This window comes from Bufo bufo, chromosome 3 (genome assembly GCF_905171765.1).
Source record: "Bufo bufo chromosome 3, aBufBuf1.1, whole genome shotgun sequence".
Taxonomy (NCBI): domain Eukaryota; kingdom Metazoa; phylum Chordata; class Amphibia; order Anura; family Bufonidae; genus Bufo; species Bufo bufo.
Genome location: NC_053391.1, coordinates 274,362,531 through 274,382,478, shown reverse-complemented (window position 1 = coordinate 274,382,478; position 19,948 = coordinate 274,362,531). Strand labels below are relative to the sequence as shown.

General features: G+C 42.1%; 1 protein-coding gene across 1 annotated transcript in view; it reads left to right on the top strand.

Moving 5' to 3' along the window:
• Nucleotides 1-19,948, top strand: part of KIF21B (kinesin family member 21B) — a 1,425,990-nt gene that overhangs the window by 1,193,290 nt on the left and 212,752 nt on the right. Inside the window, exon 36 of the mRNA XM_040424150.1 lies at nucleotides 7,408-7,424. Within this exon, the coding sequence (XP_040280084.1) occupies nucleotides 7,408-7,424 (17 nt within the window). The remainder of the gene's footprint in view (nucleotides 1-7,407; nucleotides 7,425-19,948) is intronic.

The following is a 19,948-nucleotide window of genomic DNA, read 5'->3' as shown; positions in this document are numbered from 1 at the left end:
ACTTCAAGTGTTTTTTGTTTCGAGAAAATAGCAATACAAATGTACAATGGGTGTTTTACAATCCAGAAGGTACTGTTCTAAATCTCAGTGAAAACACCTGAAATACAAGTAATAGTCCAAAATCTGTGACAGAGCATCTCCAGACAGTTCAATTGTTGGTTTTGGTTGCGAAATTAGAAATAAAAGTGTATAATATGTGTTTTACATTCAAGGTGGTAGCATTTTAAATCTCTGAGTGAAATCACAGAGCTAGTAGGCCGAACTCTTCTACAGGGCATCTCCATTCAAGGTTTTTGTTTATATTTTCTGAAAATATCAATACAAGTTTACATGTATTTTACATTACAGTGGATAGCGTTTTAAATATGAGTGAAAGCACCTGAAATACTAGGGCAGGGATGCTCAAGCTGTGGCCCTCCAGCTGTTGTAAAACTACAACTCCCACCATGCACTGCTGTAGGCTGATAGCTGTAGGCTGTCCAGGCATGCTGGGAGTTGTAGTTTTGCAACAGCTGGAGGGAGGCATGTTGGGCATCCCTGTACTAGAGCATCTCCAGTTAAAGTGTTGGTTTGTAGGGGGAATAATCTCATAGTAAATTGACAATTTATGTCTTACATAGTAACATAGCTTGTAAGGCTGAAAAACATATCTGTCCATCCAGTTCAGCCTGTTAACCTGCAAGTTGATCCAGAGGAAGGCAAAAACAAACATGTGAGGTGGAAGTAAATTTTCCTCATGACTCAAATAAGGCAGTCAGAATAACTCCCTGGATCAACGAAATCTAATAACTATTACCTGTAATATTGTTACACTCCAGCATTACATCAAGCCCCCCCCCCCCCCCCCCCCAGCTCTTTTAGTGAGTTCACCATCACCACCTCCTCAGGCAGAGAGTTCCATAGTCTTACTACTCTTACAGTAAGGAATCCTCTTCTATGTTTGTGTAGAAACGTCCTTTTCTCTAGACGTGAAGGATCTCTCCTCATCACATTCCTGGGTATAAATAGATCATGGAAGAGATATCTGTACTGACCCCTGGTATATTTATACATAGTTATCACATCTCCCATCAGTTGTCTTTTTCTAAACTGAATAATCCTAATTTTGGTAATGTTTCTGGGTACTGTAGTCCACCCATTCCAGTTATTACTTTAGTTGCCCTCCACTGAACTTTCTCCAGCTCTGCTATATCTGTCTTGTTCACAGGAGCCCAGAACTCTAGACAGTACTCCATGTGTGGTCTGACTAGTGTTTTGTAAAATGGCAGGACTATGTTCTCATCAGATGCATCTATGCCCCTTTTAATGCAACCCAATATCTTATTGGCCTTGGCAGCAGCTGCCTGACACTGATTTCTACAGTTTAGTTTGCTGTCCACTAAAATTCGTAAGTCCTTTTCCATGTCAGTGTTACCAATTTAGTATGTACAGTTGACTTGCATTATTCCTTCCTATGTGCATAACCTTACATTTGTCATCTGCTTGTTCTCTGCCCAAGCCTCCAATCTATCCAGATCCATCTGTAGCAGTGTACTGTCGATGTTAATTACTTTACACAGTTTAGTATCATCTGTAAAAGTTGATATTTTATTTTGCAAGCCTTCTACAAGATCATTAATAAATATATTGTAGAGAATAGGGCCTAATACTGACCCCTATGGTACTCCACTAGTGACAGTGACCCAATCTGAGGGTGTACCATTAATAACCCCCTTCTTTTTTCTATCACTGAGCCAGTTTCTTACCCACATACACACATTTTCTCCCAGTCCAAGCATTCTCATTTTATGTACTAACGTATTTCTTGGGGGTACTTTCTTCTTGGGCAGAGAGTGCCTTAGTTGGCTTTAGGAGACTTATAGGCCATGCATGCTTCTCTGGAATTCTGGGAAGAAATTGATGCAAATGAGCTCTTAACAAGCTCTGCCTCTAATGCCACCAGATGTAAAGCAGCTATCCTGTAAGTCAATGTTAGACCCTTGAGACATGACTCGGATATTAAATAAGCCAGCACCTCATCTGCAGACAGCTGTTTTGGGGTGATTGACCCTCATCAGTGCAGAGCAGAGAGTACTGGTTTAACTGGGTAAGAGGGCTAAGTAAGGATTTGGGGGTGTCGGAATATTTATGTTGTCTCCGATTGACAGTCTATATTATTTATGTGAATAAATTAGAATCTGTAATAAAGAAGATTCTAATCTATTATCATAAATACCAAGCTAATACAAGCTCGTGATCTGTGTTGAATTGAAGACAAAACCCAGTTACAAACAAAATATATATATAATTTATTAATACAATATTAGTGCATAATATATAATATAATGTAAAGTGGGTAACGATCAAATACTTATCAATTGAAAATCAATAACAATAGATTGATAATGATCAAAATATGTCATTATGAAAACTCAAGATAATTCCACCAAATATACTCTAACTATAGATATCTTAATAACCCAACTCCTTAACCGTACCCTTGATCTCTCTCCCAGCCAACCGATGGATTAGATATTCAGAAAATTTCCTTATACATATAGATATTTTCAACCATATATAACTAAAACGAAATCAGTTCTTTAGTTTTTTTTTATTTTTTATACTGAACAAAATTTTGATTTTGATACTGCAGTTACAAGATCCAACTCAATTCAGTATAAATCCTACACACACAATATGGTTAATACAATATGTATATGTATAATATAAAGCTACCATATAAAAATGTATACTATACCGGATGATCTGACTGGAAAGATCAACATCCCGGTTCAGGGATACAAAGGGATTTTTAAATAAATGGAAAGATGGATGGAATTGCTTGGATAGTAGGATAGCTGGTCAGGTGGCTTCCCCAGGTATCAAAAAGTGGATCTCTGGTTTAAAAGATGGATTCCAAAGATGGATCCTTCTGTCCTCAAGATGACCATCCCAAGTTTTATTCCATTTTGGAAAGGGATTGGTCAAGTTTTATCATTATCTAGTGACATCATTTGATAACTAATAGGACCTCCCATAATGAATTTCACACTCTAAACCTTAATGTTAACCTAACACTAGGTGTCACTAGTACTCTATATAAAAATCTAGGCACTTATCTCTCTCTTCTGTATATTCTCTTATTCATTTAACTGAGATAAACTTTAACTAATGTTTTAGACAAAACCTTGAAGAGATCTGAAATAGACAATGACTTTTGTATTTAGGCAAACATCTAGTTTTCCTCTTAATCTTCTGACCAGACCTAATTAATTCAAAATACACATTACCACACTCAGGTCATTGTTCTGGGTAAGACTCAGTATTTGCTTTTAACACCTGGGTCTACATCTCTCCATTCAAGAAATCCTTAAGGAAAGAGATCATTAACTTGTGCTAGTTTCAGTCATGTATTTTGGAATTACATAGGAATAACTACTTTAATTCTAACCTTAAATTTGAATATTTCTATAAGGACCACACTCTTATATATATAAAGCACACATATTTAAATTTAAATCAATTATAGAAAATCAGAATTCACTAATATGGGTTAATCACTAATAACAATCTCTATATTCCCTGCATTTAATTTGACTCAACAGATTTCTAGGTATCTTATCTGCGTCAATATCTTTATTGAATCTGTCTAAGCCTCTTCCTACAAAAACCAGACTATGTAAACCCTCCTAAGTTTTATAAACAAAAGTCTTCACATAAATCTAATCTTTGGTTAGTGATTCTAAGTACAAAAGGTTTGAACTTAGAGTACCCTCTTGAAAAATATCAATTCAGACCAACATGCCTTCTCTTTTCAAAGTTCCTATTCAGATACCTATGTAGGCCTTATTTGATGGACTCTTATAAACATCAAAAGTTCTGACAAATCCCCCCCCTTTTTCCGTTATTCCAGTCGGTACTGGACATAACCGGAAAAGAGGTTAGAAGACTTTTTAGTGTCCATCAAAGTATATATCTTATGTTGGAATAGATTGGCCCCTTTCTATCCATTCTGATGAAGAAATAATTTTTGTTCCTCTTAGGATTTAATTGGTAGATCTTTCTAGATAAGATAATCAACAAAATGAACCACCCTATTGCGAACACATGCATCATTATTTCGACTATGTTAAATAAAAAATTTGAGGATAATATTTGATGATCTTGCAATGAATATTTTAAAGTATTTATCGTTACATTATCTTTCTTTACCAATAATTCTATCGTATGGTTAGGTTTATTATCCAGTAGAAACTTTAAATCTGGATTAATGGGAGTTTATTTTCCATGAAAAGCATCTACAATCAAAACCTCACTTTCCCATACATCATTACCTACCGGATAAACGTCCCCAATAACTACCTTAGCATTCTTGGGTACTTGAACGAGAATGACTGAAGTAGGTAATAAAATTTTACACATTAGCTTCCTTTTCATTGGTACTTACTAGCCACTTGTTTCCGACTAAAATGGCTCGTACACTCTTTCCCTCAGTTTTACTAATGGTTACTTTACATTTCTCGGATCCATATTTTACATAATCTAACCCACATAATGCTTGGGATGCATCATACACAAATGGCTTTCCATCACATTGAAAATTATTATCTTAAAATTTTACACATTCATTTAACATAGGTATGGAAAACACCTCGGGTTCGGACATTCGATAAGAAATTATTTCCGGAGTTTGTATTTTCAGATGCAAATCATTTTGATATGTCCCTACATTATGAATGTAAAAGGTAGTGGTTTTTCTGAACCCTTTTTACGGCGCTGAAAACAGGAGGCAAGTTCTCATAAAATATTTTAAAAAAAAGGAAAGTAGCTATTTATTCTTTTGTCAACGCGTTTCAAGGGCGCACAGCCCTCTTCATCAGGACAATAAAAGCATATGTTAAGTCGTATTAAAACATCGTCTTTTAAAAGGGATTTTGGCGCGCAGGCCAGTGGTTTGCTGGGCGGGGAGCTGGTGTGCATGACGTTATTCATGACGTCACGTGAAGAAACGCCCATAGGTATCTGACTGTCACTGGGGGTATGGTGATCGCTATTGTATAATGGCTGGTTGTTATCTATATGGTATGCGTGACTTTAGATTGGTATTTGTATGTGCTGGCCGTCTTTTCATGTTAGGGTGGTATGCGGCATATTTTAATTCCACAATCTGGTGCTGTGTGTATATTGAGCTGCTGCCAGCACTGTAAAGTAGGGGGGATCAGTACTTGGTAGCGCTCTAAATGCCTGCAGGTGGCGGACTATGGTAGCGCTATAATTTACTGTGATGACAGCATGGTGAGGTAGGGGGGGTCCGTCCTGGGTTGCGCACCAGGGGTACTGCAGGGTGGCGGACTAGTTAGCGCTATGCTTTACTGTAAGTAGCGGGCTATGTCTGCTGCTGGGTTTCAAGGTAATCGATGTTCTTATGGGTGAGCAGATCTGGCACTAGGTGGCAGCGGGAAAGCGCATCACAGATAGCCACATTTTTTGTGGACACAGCAGGGTCCCTGTGTTTATTTTCTTATGAATGGAAGGTGTATCCTTTGGGATTGTTTTTAGATTTTTGATCAGGTAAAATAGGAGTGCGGTGGTTATTCTTAGTTAGGAATTGCATTTTTAGGCCCATGGTTCTATCTTATCATGTTTTGTATAGTCATGTTTTAATAGTCATATTTTAATGGGTATTCGAGTGGGAGAGAGTGATGTTTGTTCCTAGTATTCTGGTTTTTCGGCAAAGTATCTGTAAGCTGCAGGTTATCAGTTGTGGTCTGTAGCCAGGTCAAGGGATGGGTAATGTTCGCCTTGGCGCGCTGGTCTGGCAGTTGCCGAAAGAAGGGGGGGGGGGAGGAGGAGGCAATACACTGTGGGTTAATTTTGATGTTTTTATATATTAATATTTTTTTTTATTTTTTCCTTTCTGTTTATTTGTTTTTTGTAGATTGTGTTATTGCTAGCATTCCGGGCTGAAGACGGCCGACAGTAGCCATATCCTCCGCAGGTAGTGTCGCTGTATTTAGCGTTTATTATGTAGCAACCGGTGCTGCAACAGGGGGAAGGGAAGTTATATTTTGTCAATATGTTTTGATGTGGCAACAGTTTGTCAAAAAGTGTTTATATATTTTTACACTTGAAAAACGAGTTGGGTACACTGTTGGTTATATTTAGGTCATGGGATGGAAGGATAAGGAGTAAGGGGAAGGAGAAAGGAAGGGGAGGGGGGAGGGGGGAGGAAAACTCTATATATTTTTGTAGAAAATGAATTAGAGGGTATGTGTTTATAGTATGGTTTCTGAGATTACATTGAGCCCATATGGTGCAAGGGTGTCCAGCTGGTATATCCAGTATACTTCTCTCTTTTGTAGAGTATTAAATCTGTTAAAGGGATTTTCTGGTATAAAGTCGATTGGGGTGATGGTTAGGGGATGTTTTTCTTTTTCCATTGTTGATGCACAGTGTCTGGAGAGGCTGTGTTTGAGGTATTGTCTGCGTATATTGTATCTATGTTGGTTTACACGGTTATGTAGGGCCTGGGTTGTGCGTCCGACGTACTGGAGGCCACATTTACATTCAATGAGGTATATCACATAACAAGTTTGACATGTCATATGGTGTCTAATTATGAAGGTGGATCCATTTTTGTTTGAGGAAAAATGTGTGCGGTTGTGTGTAATAACCTTACAACATAGGCAGGTTTTTATTCCGCATTTGAAACTGCCTTTCTGGTCTGGCCTATCCCTTTCTGAGGTTTTTTCATGTTGTTTTGGTTTGCTGGGGGCTAGCATGTTTTTCATAGTAGAGGCTCTTCTGTGAATGATTCTTGGTTGTGATGACAGATATTTATCGAGATAAGGATCTTGTTGTAAAATATGCCAGTGTTTGGCTAATATTGAACGGATGGTTTTGTTAGATGTGTTATATTGGGTGATTAAGCTTAGGTGCATGTCCGATTTTTGTTCATTCTTAGTTCCTTTTTCTAGGCAGGTTTTTTGTGATATTTGTGTGGTTTTTTCGTATGCGTCCTTTATTAGTTTCTTGGGGTACCCTTTTTCATTAAATCTTTTTTGTATTATTTTAGCTTGTAGGATAAAGTCTTCCCTTTTTGTGCAGTTTCGTCTGATTCGTTTGTATTGGCTGTAGGGGATATTTTTGAGCCATTTTTTATGGTGAAAACTTGTGAAATGTATATAACTGTTTGTGTCTACTGTTTTGAAGTATGTTTTGGTTATGAAATGGTTGTTTGCACTGGTGATTGTAATGTCGAGAAAGTCAATCTGTGTCTTGTTGAAACTTGGGGTAAAAGAAAATTCGCTCCCAGTCTGTGGCGTTTAGCTGGGGTTGCAGAAGTCGTGGGGCTTGGCGCTTCATTACCATCCCAGAATGATAAAACAAGTCATCTATATATCTTCTGAATAGACGATGTGTTTCTAGGTTTGGAGATGTTCGAGGTGTAAGAGACCCACCTATTATGAAAAAGTTCAAAAAACCCCTTCCCAGCTCTCAATCTAAGGAGCTGACCACCCGAATGAAAGGTGCCCTATTGAGCAACTAGCACATAACTAAGAAAGAAAAAACTTTCTACCACCAAAATCCCCATGTATACCCATATTTTCTATCACCTTCCAAAAATTCACAAAAAAGCTGAAAAAACCTTCCAGGCAGACCAATTGTATCCAACACAAAATCAGCCACCAGTAACCTGTCCCATTATCTAGATCTCTTCCTACAACTATATGTCCGCACACTCCCTAGTTATCTACACGACTCTTGTCAACTGATCCGAGAATTAAGCGACATTCCATATAAAGACACATACGCTCTGTTCACTATGGATGTCACTGCACTGTATTCCAATATACAACACGACCTAGGGATAAAATGTATAAATAGAGTACTATCAAATGATAAGAAATTAAAACTTTCGTTTTAGAAAGCCTAAAATTCATTTTAGAAAATAACGTCTTCCTCTATAACCACACCACATATCACCAATGCAGGGGGACCGCGATGGGGACGAAAGTGGCACCGTCGTTCGCAAATCTGTTCATGGGCGAATTCGAAAAGGAATACATCTCGAACATCTCCAAACCTAATAAGCACATCGTCTATTACAGAAGATATATAGATGACTTGTTTATCATCTGGGATGGTAATGAAGAGCAAGCCCAAGACTGGGGAATTTCTTTTACCCCAAGTTTCAACAAGACACAGATTGACTTTCTCGACATTACAATCACCAGTGCAAACAACCATTTCAAAACTGCACAAAAAGGGAAGACTTTATCCTACAAGCTAAAATAATACAAAAAAGATTCAATGAAAAAGGGTACCCCAAGAAACTAATAAAGGACGCATACGAAAAAACCACACAAATATCACAAAAAACCTGCCTAGAAAATGGAACTAAGAATGAACAAAAATCGGACATGCACCTAAGCTTAATCACCCAATATAACACATCTAACAAAACCATCCGTTCAATATTAGCCAAACACTGGCATATTTTACAACAAGATCCTTATCTCGATAAATATCTGTCATCACAACCAAGAATCATTCACAGAAGAGCCCCTACTATGAAAAACATGCTAGCCCCCAGCAAACCAAAACAACATGAAAAAACCTCAGAAAGGGATAGGCCAGACCAGAAAGGCAGTTTCAAATGCGGAATAAAAACCTGCCTATGTTGTAAGGTTATTACACACAACCGCACACATTTTTCCTCAAACAAAAATGGATCCACCTTCATGATTAGACACCATATGACATGTCAAACTTGTTATGTGATATACCTCATTGAATGTAAATGTGGCCTCCAGTACGTCGGACGCACAACCCAGGCCCTACATAACCGTGTAAACCAACATAGATACAATATACGCAGACAATACCTCAAACACAGCCTCTCCAGACACTGTGCATCAACAATGGAAAAAGAAAAACATCCCCTAACCATCACCCCAATCGACTTTATACCAGAAAATCCCTTTAACAGATTTAATACTCTACAAAAGAGAGAAGTATACTGGATATACCAGCTGGACACCCTTGCACCATATGGGCTCAATGTAATCTCAGAAACCATACTATAAACACATACCCTCTAATTCATTTTCTACAAAAATATATAGAGTTTTCCTCCCCCCCTCCCCCTCCCCTTCCTTTCTCCCTTCCCCTTACTCCTTATCCTTCCATCCCATGACCTAAATATAACCAACAGTGTACCCAACTCGTTTTTCAAGTGTAAAAATATATAAACGCTTTTTGACAAAATGTTGCCACATCAAAACATATTGACAAAATATAACTTCCCTTTCCCCCTGTTGCAGCACCGGTTGCTACATAATAAACGCTAAATACAGCGACACTACCTGCGGAGGATATGGCTACTGTCGGCCGTCTTCAGCCCGGAATGCTAGCAATAACACAATCTACAAAAAACAAATAAACAGAAAGGAAAAAATATAAAAAAATATTAATATATAAAAACATCAAAATTAACCCACAGTGTATTGCCTCCTCCTCCCCCCCCCCTTCTTTCGGCAACTGCCAGACCAGCGCACCAAGGCGAACATTACCCATCCCTTGACCTGGCTACAGACCACAACTGATAACCTGCAGCTTACAGATACTTTGCCGAAAAACCAGAATACTAGGAACAAACATCACTCTCTCCCACTCGAATACCCATTAAAATATGACTATTAAAACATGACTATACAAAACATGATAAGATAGAACCATGGGCCTAAAAATGCAATTCCTAACTAAGAATAACCACCGCACTCCTATTTTACCTGATCAAAAATCCTAAAAACAATCCCAAAGGATACACCTTCCATTCATAAGAAAATAAACACAGGGACCCTGCTGTGTCCACAAAAAATGTGGCTATCTGTGATGCGCTTTCCCCGCTGCCACCTAGTGCCAGATCTGCTCACCCATAAGAACATCGATTACCTTGAAACCCAGCAGCAGAACATAGCCCGCTACTTACAGTAAAGCATAGCGCTAACATAGTCCGCCACCTGCAGTACCCTGGTGCGCAACCCAGGACGGACCCCCCTACCTCACCATGCTGTCATCACAGTAAATTATAGCGCTACCATAGTCCGCCACCTGCAGGCATTTAGAGCGCTACCAAGTACTGATCCCCCCTACTTTACAGTGCTGGCAGCAGCTCAATATACACACAACACCAGATTGTGGAATTAAAATATGCCGCATACCACCCTAACATGAAAAGACGGCCAGCACATACAAATACCAATCTAAAGTCACGCATACCATATAGATAACAACCAGCCATTATACAATAGCGATCACCATACCCCCAGTGACAGTCAGATACCTATGGGCGTTTCTTCACGTGATGTCACGAATAACTTCATGCACACCAGCTCCCCGCCCACAAAACACTGGCCTGCGCACCAAAATCCCTTTTAAAAGACGATCCTTTTATTGTCCTGATGAAGAGGGCTGTGCGCCCTTGAAACGCGTTGACAAAAGAATAAATAGCTACCGTATTTTTCGCCCTATAAGACGCACCGGCCCATAAGACGCACCTAGGTTTTTGGGGAGGAAAATAAGAAAAAAATATTTTTTAACCAAAAGGTGTGCTTTTGGTGGGTTTGGAACTAATGGTGGTCTGTGGATGACGGACACTGTTATGGGGGGATCTGTGGATGACGGACACTGTTATGGGGGATCTGTGGATGACGGACACTGTTATGGGGGGGATCTGTGGATGACGGACACTGTTATGGGGGGGATCTGTGGATGACGGACACTTATGGGGGGATCTGTGGATGACGGACACTTATGGGGGGATCTGTGGATGACGGACACTTATGGGTGGATCTGTGGATGACGGACACCGTTACGGGGGGGGGGGGTCTGTGGCTGGCACTGTTACAGGGGGGGGGATCTATGGATGGCACTGTTATATATGTGCCATCCACAGACCCCCCACCCCATAACAGTGCCATCCACAGACCCCCACCCCTTAACTGTGCCATCCACAGATTCCGTGTGCCCCCCCTGCCGCCGCATACAAATATAAAATGTATTATTGAATTAAAAGTTATTAAACATGCCCCCCTCACTCCTAATAGTACCGTATATATCCGAATTTCTTCTGTATAATGCCGGCAGTGACGTCACTTGTCTGCGCCGCCTGCTTCATTCATAAAGGATGCGGCGCAGGCACATGACATCAGGGAGTTACGCTGCCGCCCGCCCGTCCTGCCTACCGGCATTATACAGAAGAAATTTGCATATACGGTACTATTAGGAGTGAGGGGGGCATGTTTAATACCTTTTAATTCAATAATACATTTTATATTAGTATACCGGAGCGGTGGGGCGGGGCTATAGTTCAGTGACCGCACCGCCCCACCGCTATTGCTGGCCCCCAGCTCCTCCTCCCAGTCCCTCCCCCGGCCCCCGCTCCGTACATCGCATCCAGCGATGTAAAACTGCCAGCATTCGCCCCATAAGACGCAGGGGCATTTTCCTCCCATTTTTGGGGAGGAAAAAGTGCGTCTTATGGGGCGAAAAATACGGTACTTTCCTTTTTTTAAAAATATTTTATGAGAACTTGCCTCCTGTTTTCAGCGCCGTAAAAAGGGTTCAGAAAAACCACTACTTTTTATCTTCAATACTTATTTCTCTTGCCACACTTGGGGCAGAGAAAAAGGAACCTTTGGCAGCAGTACAGGACCCTCATGCTGGACGGGAGAATACCAGCATAAGCATTTTACAGTTGTTGTGGCTCCACACAACAACATATGGTAAGCGCTTCTTGTATATAGTGCAATAAGACCGTAAATACAGCCACACACACGAGGCGCGGCCTCCTGTCTCTTTTCTCTCCTTTCTTTTACATTATGAATGTATTTAATCTGGAATATGTTTTTATCATCTACATCCGGTATTAATAATAAAAAACAAATCTCCATTCTTTTGGGATTGATATATAATGGTAAGTCACTTCCCATCTCAAAGGATAAATTAATGTGGAATTCCTCCATGGCTTCTTCATTTAATTCATCAAACATTTTTTCTATCACGTCCTGCGAAACAAAATATAATGGCACACTTATCCCACTTTCTACTTCATTCAAAAAGGATAATGTTTGGAACATAATGGCATCTTTTCTAAATAAAAGTTCATATTTAAATCGTTCATGATTCTGATGTAACTTGGTAGAATGTGAAATTAATTCAGAATGAAGATTTGAGGTCACAATAATATTATTAACGACGTCCATAAATTTTTCCATGTTTGTCTTTTGAAACTCAATCTCCTGATAGAGGAGTTCAATATTTTCCTTCAAATTTCCCACTTCCGCTTGTAAAGTCTTGACGGAAACCGAATTAACTGCTGAAGTTGTAGTAGCCACCACTATTCAAAAATTTTCTGTGACAGAACCTTCTTTTTCACCAACAAGAATCCCGGAGCATCTTGTAGCATAATTCCGGATGATGGTCCCGACTCGATGATAGGTTCCATCTGAAATTGGGCTCCAAGGATTAATACCAATCACACAATGGCTGTAGTCTTGGTAGTCATCATTACTTCAGGGAATCAACGTCTCGGTTCTGCCCGTCCTATTTCGGATGAAAGAAATTAAGAATATAAATACATAATCTTTAATAATTAACATTTATAGTTTTCCTAATTTGGTTCAGTATAGATGTTTCATACTTCTCAAAATCCGACCATCTGTAAGCTGAGAAATCATAGTGTCAATCATTTATCATATTTTTTCAAGACTTTGTGGGCTGTAAGACAGAACAAACAGGTTTCCCCTCCCCCTTGCCATGTGGCTTTGTAAGGGTTAAATTCCTTTTATGGGGAAAGACAATTCCCTGGGACTTTGATTAGGTCTACTGTAACGAATCCGCTTCCGTTAATGGACGCTTCCTAGCTTGCGCCGAGGACCACAAGCACCGCACTGGACACCACAGCCACCGCAGACTCCACAGCCGCCGTAGCTTAACTGGAGCCGCGCCGTCTTCCTTCCACCCTAAATGAACCTCCAGCATTCAGGACTGTAACGGATCACCTGGCACCCCGACCGGGTACCTCCGTTGAATGAATGCTCCTAGTGCTTTCCGAGGACTCCAAGCACTCCACTTGACACCGTACGCACTGCAGACCCCACGAACTGCCGAAGCTTGGTTGAGGTCTCACCGTCTCCTACCCACCCTGGACCTACGACAAGGCTCCAGGCTCCAGTGGGTGGACCTCTCCTAAAACCAGAGATCAGGAACAGCCCTTAAAAGAGCTAGTAGTTATAGCCAGGGGAGTATACACGTATAGCAATCCCCACACACATGAGACGAGGCTCTATGTTAAAGGGGAAACAGGAACTGACTGTACTTCACGTACAGCCTCTTTTATTCACAAACCAAAAACATAGTACTGCCCACAGGGGTTTGAAATACAACCAATCAGTAATTTACAACACATACAATGTAAGTACAGCCCATCTGGTGTACCTGCCCCTAGGGGACCAGAATGAAGACTGTGACATAGGACAGATAAACAGCACTTAGGACACACAGACACAACACATCCCCACAATGCATCATGGTTTCCTCCTCTCTGCCCTGGTGACACCCGAGGCGTAATCCAATTATCTCTCAGGACAAAGAGGAATCTCCAATACACATGTTCAGACAACAGGACAGACATCACCCTTTAAACACACAATGGGACAATGGCACAATAGAAACACACCCGCATATTCCTCCCAAGCTGACAAGTTACAACTTTGTGAGTTTACATTGGCCATACATATAACTTACATTAATTCAAACAGTATAACGTGGGGACAAACCTATCCAAAATTCACTTGAATCGGTTCAGGGGTTTAAAAGTTAGTATATGGCCCATAATCCTGGGGCAAGAGGCCAGCAGCCAGTCCTCTCCAAAATCCAGTGGCGAGGTCGGTTTCGCCACACATCTCCCCCTCCCAGGGAAGACTAACCAGATACCTGACCTCACGGTCAGTACCTGAGTTAGTCTGGCAGTCCAACCACAACCCAATACTGGACCTGTTGAATCTTGGGGCCTGGCTCTGTTCTGTATGTCCCCAGCTGTTGAGTGGGCATCTGCTACTCCTCGCTTCCTTGTGGTTCTCCAGCTTGGAACTGTAGGTACTTGGTGGGCAGAGGCCGACTGTGCTCTGCCCAGATGCCAGCTCTTCCGCTGGGGTAGCCTGTGGGAAGTCCGGCTCTGGAGAAGAGGATAGGGGAGGGCAGAGGCCGACTGCGCTCTGCCCAGATGCCAGCTCTTCCGCTTGGATGTGGTCAGGGAATCCTATCCCCAGGACCTTGTTGCAGATCGGCTGTGGAGAGGAGTAATCGCTTACCTCCTCCTTCTGGCATTCCTGCAGGGTTGGTGGGGGATCTGAACCGGCCGTCCAGCATCCCGGTAGGCCTGGTGCAGAGACCGCGGTCCCATCTGCACCATCGGAGTTAGGGGTGCTGTCCCCCTCCTCCTCCTGGTATGCCTGCGGAGATGGCTGGAGATCTGGACCGACCGTCCAGCATCTCTGTAGGACTGGTAGAGAGACCTCGGTCCCATCTCCACCTGCCATCTGTGGGTCCTCCCAGGACCAGTCTGTGAGGTCCCTCAACATTTGCGAGTAAGGACCACCTGCGTCCACACCTGGCAACTCCGGCTGCTGTTGAGGGTCTGGGCCAGCTGCCCAGCATCCCGGTGGAGAGACCTCGGTCCCGTCTCCCCCTGCCTGTTGTGGTTCCTCACAGGACCAGTTTATGAGGACTTCTACCTCTGTAGCTGGTACTGAAGCAGGGGATACTTCAGTCGGGTCTTCCCAGCTGTAGGGTTGTAGGTCTGGGACTGCCACCCAGCTCTCTGGCAGTGTATATTGGGACCGAATTGAGCTGAAGAAGTATTGGTAGTCCTGCTCCAGCTCCCACTCCTTTGTCACTAGAGATGCCAGGTCTTGTCTCACCTCTCTCGCTGTAGCCCAATCATGCATAGCCTCCCTGTAGTCATAGATATCCCAGAACCGGGACGCTCCAGCATCTCCGAACTCCGGTTCTGCGAAGGCCTCAAACAACAGTCCAGGGCCATCAGAATTCTCACCCTCGGGTCTGTCGTGCTCAGCCATCCAGGGGGAGTGCCGAATCACATACCACCAGAGTGCCTGGTAGGCGTCATCTAGCCAAAGCTCCTTCCATACCAGGCTCTCCAGTTCTGTCACCCACTCATTCAGGGGCTTCTCTCCCAGAAGGGGCATTCGCAGGGCCACTCGCATCCGCAACTGCTGTTCCTCACTGGGGAGACACTCGCCCCGCTGCCGCTGGGCATTTTCCAGGGCATCATACCAGACGCCTTTCCGGACTGCATCCCTCCAGTCCGGGTCATCCTCATCCTCATAGTGGAACGCTGTTTGAAGACTAGCCGATTCCATCCTGCTGTAGCCAGGGGCGCTGTACGGATACTAGCGTTACCCTCAATTTAGTAAATCCACGAACTGTGTCTCCGAGCTGCTTCTCCTCCCACCGCTGCCACCAATGTAACGGATCACCTGGCACCCCGACCGGGTACCTCCGTTGAATGAATGCTCCTAGTGCTTTCCGAGGACTCCAAGCACTCCACTTGACACCGTACGCACTGCAGACCCCACGAACTGCCGAAGCTTGGTTGAGGTCTCACCGTCTCCTACCCACCCTGGACCTACGACAAGGCTCCAGGCTCCAGTGGGTGGACCTCTCCTAAAACCAGAGATCAGGAACAGCCCTTAAAAGAGCTAGTAGTTATAGCCAGGGGAGTATACACGTATAGCAATCCCCACACACATGAGACGAGGCTCTATGTTAAAGGGGAAACAGGAACTGACTGTACTTCACGTACAGCCTCTTTTATTCACAAACCAAAAACATAGTACTGCCCACAGGGGTTTGAAATACAACCAATCAGTAATTTACAACACATACAATGTAAGTACAGCCCATCTGGTGTACACGCCCCTAGGGGACCAGAATGAAGACTGTGACATAGGACAGATAAACAGCACTTAGGACACACAGACACAACACATCCCCACAATGCATCATGGTTTCCTCCTCTCTGCCCTGGTGACACCCGAGGCGTAATCCAATTATCTCTCAGGACAAAGAGGAATCTCCAATACACATGTTCAGACAACAGGACAGACATCACCCTTTAAACACACAATGGGACAATGGCACAATAGAAACACACCCGCATATTCCTCCCAAGCTGACAAGTTACAACTTTGTGAGTTTACATTGGCCATACATATAACTTACATTAATTCAAACAGTATAACGTGGGGACAAACCTATCCAAAATTCACTTGAATCGGTTCAGGGGTTTAAAAGTTAGTATATGGCCCATAATCCTGGGGCAAGAGGCCAGCAGCCAGTCCTCTCCAAAATCCAGTGGCGAGGTCGGTTTCGCCACAAGGACCGTGTGGGAAAGATCTCTCCTCCAGGGAACATGCAGAGCATAGCAATCCCCAGCGTGACGCAGCAATTCCCTCCAATAACGAGACGAGGCTACGTTTTGAAGGGTTAGAAAAACAGGAACTGAACTGAACTCTTTATTGAGGGCTACCCGCCCGTATTTATGCAGGTCCCCACAATGCATCATGGTTTCCTCCTCTCTGCCCTGGCGACACCCGAAGTGCAATTCAATTATCTAACAGGACAAAGAGAGATCACCAATACACATGTGGGAACAATAGGAGAGGAATTACCACCCAAATACACAAAATCCTCCCTTCTGTCTGGGATATAATTATGGATTAACATAACTATCACAGACAGTAAAAATACAGTTTTTAAACATACACTGTAACTTTAAAACCATACATTCCATCGCCATAAAAATTACATATTTAAACTCAGCTTACATCAAACATAAACACTTCCAAAAATCACACAAATCCCTCCAGCGGATCAAAAGTTTAGTGGAGGTCCTTTATGACCGACCGCAAGCACAATTTCCTGCCCAAAACAGTTCCATAGATTTGGGCTGTGCGGTTGGTCAATTTCATGCAGAAAAACGACAAAGTCCCATCTTCGAACGGGACTTAGTCTCTGGAGCTAAAAGTTCAGTATGGAAGAAGGTAACATGTCCCGGGGCCATAGTCGTAGGGCAGGAGGCTAGCCATAAGTCCTCTACAATGCCCAGTGGCAAATGGCAGTTTGTCACATCTACATTTCAGGGTAAATAAGGTCCTCCTTGCAGCAGTAGCTGACTTATAGGGACCAAATTCAGTTTTTATTTCTGTAACCACTTCTGACCAAGAATCTCTACCCATATCTCTAAGGGAATTAAAGAAATACCGCTGTTTTGGTTTGAATACCCAGGTAATAAATTCAAGTTTCTGTATGTCCTGTTCTAAATGTAAAGTTTTCATGGCCTCCTCATATGTTTCCAAATCACTTATTATGGAGGGTGATCCCTTTTTAGCAAATTGACCCACAGTTTCCTTGAGAAACTTGATCACTTTAGTAGTGTCTATCATGGGTTTCTGTACTAAACTTTTAGAGGACCTAGGAGATTAGATCAGTTTTAATTTAGGAAGAGAATGTTCTCTCAGAGACATTAGCTCTTCTCCTTTAAAGGGGTGGTCATATTTACTTTCTGCATCTGATTCCCCTCTGGAATATTTTACCTTCATTCTGTTAGGATCCTTTAGCTGTCTGAATTGTAAAGGGGCAAGGTCCCGGTTATCTAACTCTGTTTGTAAATTTCTATTGTTCTGATACAACCTTTTACATTCCTCATCTACAGTCGTGGCCAAAAGTTTTGAGAATGACACAAATATTAGTTTTCACAACGTTTGCTGCTAAACTGCTTTTAGATCTTTGTTTCAGTTGTTTCTGTGATGTAGTGAAATATAATTACACGCACTTCATACGTTTCAAAGGCTTTTATCGACAATTACATGACATTTATGCAAAGAGTCAGTATTTGCAGTGTTGACCTTCTTTTTCAGGACCTCTGCAATTCGACTGGGCATGCTCTCAATCAACTTCTGGACCAATTCCTGACTGATAGCAACCCATTCTTTCATAATCACTTCTTGGAGTTTGTCAGAATTAGTGGGTTTTTGTTTGTCCACCTGCCTCTTGAGGATTGACCACAAGTTCTCAATGGGATTAAGATCTGGGGAGTTTCCAGGCCATGCACCCAAAATGTCAACGTTTTGGTCCCCGAGCCACTTAGTTATCACTTTTGCCTTATGGCACGGTGCTCCATCGTGCTGGAAAATGCATTGTTCTTCTCCAAACTGTTGTTGGATTGTTGGAAGAAGTTGCTGTTGGAGGGTGTTTTGGTACCATTCTTTATTCATGGCTGTGTTTTTGGGCAAAATTGTGAGTGAGCCACTCCCTTGGATGAGAAGCAACCCCACACATGAATGGTCTCAGGATGCTTTTCTGTTGGCATCACACAGGACTGATGGTAGCGCTCACCTTTTCTTCTTTGGACAAGCCTTTTTCCAGATGCCCCGAACAATCAGAAAGAGGCTTCATCGGAGAATATGACTTTGCCCCAGTCCTCAGCAGTCCATTCACCAAACTTTCTGCAGAAGATCAATCTGTCCCTGATGGTTTTTTTGGAGAGAAGTGGCTTCTTTGCTGCCCTTCTTGACACCAGGCCCTCTTCCAAAAGTCTTCGCCTCACTGTGCATGCAGATGCGCTCACACCTGCCTGCTGCCATTCCTGAGCAAGCTCTGCACTGGTGGCACTCCGATCCCGCAGCTGAATCCTCTTGCTGGACTTTCTTGGACGCCCTGAAGCCTTCTTAACAAGAATTGAACCTCTTTCCTTGAAGTTCTTGATGATCCTATAAATTGTTGATTCAGGTGCAATCTTAGTAGCCACAATATCCTTGCCTGTGAAGCCATTTTTATGCAACGCACGTGTTTCTTTGCAGGTCACCATGGTTAACAATGGAAGAACAATGATTTCAAGCATCACCCTCCTTTTAACATGTCAAGTCTGCCATTTTAACCCAATCAGCCTGACATAATGATCTCCAGCCTTGTGCTCGTCAACATTCTCACCTGAGTTAACAAGACGATTACTGAAATGATCTCAGCAGGTCCTTTGATAACAGCAATGAAATGCAGTGGAAAGTTTTTTTTGGGATTAAGTTAATTTTCATGGCAAAGAAGGACTATGCAATTCATCTGATCACTCTTCATAACATTCTGGAGTATATGCAAATTGCTATTATAAAAACTTAAGCAGCAACTTTTCCAATTTCCAATATTTATGTAATTCTCAAAACTTTTGGCCACGACTGTAGATCCGCCATAGAAAATTGATATTTAGACAGTTCATTAGTAGCTTGACTTAATTTCCATTCAAGAGTTCTTATTACCTCTTGCTGTTGATCGTCTCTGTCACTATATTCTGATAATTTAGCAGACCATTGTGCTAATTCACCAGAAACCGTGGCCGCCTTAATTCCCATTTAAGATATGTCTTTTCAAAATTTATCAATTTCATATGTCTGTTCAACATTTTTAGATTTTGCTTTTTCCAATTGCTTTGCTTATTCAACAACTAAATATACAAATTCAGGCCATGATTGAAGGATTAATGAATCCTTATCTTTCTTATGTTTTGCTTTGGAAATGTGACAGAGATAATCAGCAAACCGAGATTTATCAGACCAGACATCATCTGCATATTCTACAGCTCTCCTTTCCAGTTCAACCATCCAATCCTTTAACGCTCTCTTAATATCCAATCTGTCATGCATATGACACATCACAATATGTTCAACTAATTCTTGAGTCTCTCTATCATGCATATTAGTCTTAACCACTGCAGCAGCCTGCATGCCTTGGCTAGCCTCGCTATTGTTCTCAGACATATTTCTACTTGTTGCACTACAAATACAACAATGCCCTGATCAAATATATATTTTGCACAACAAAATTTTGT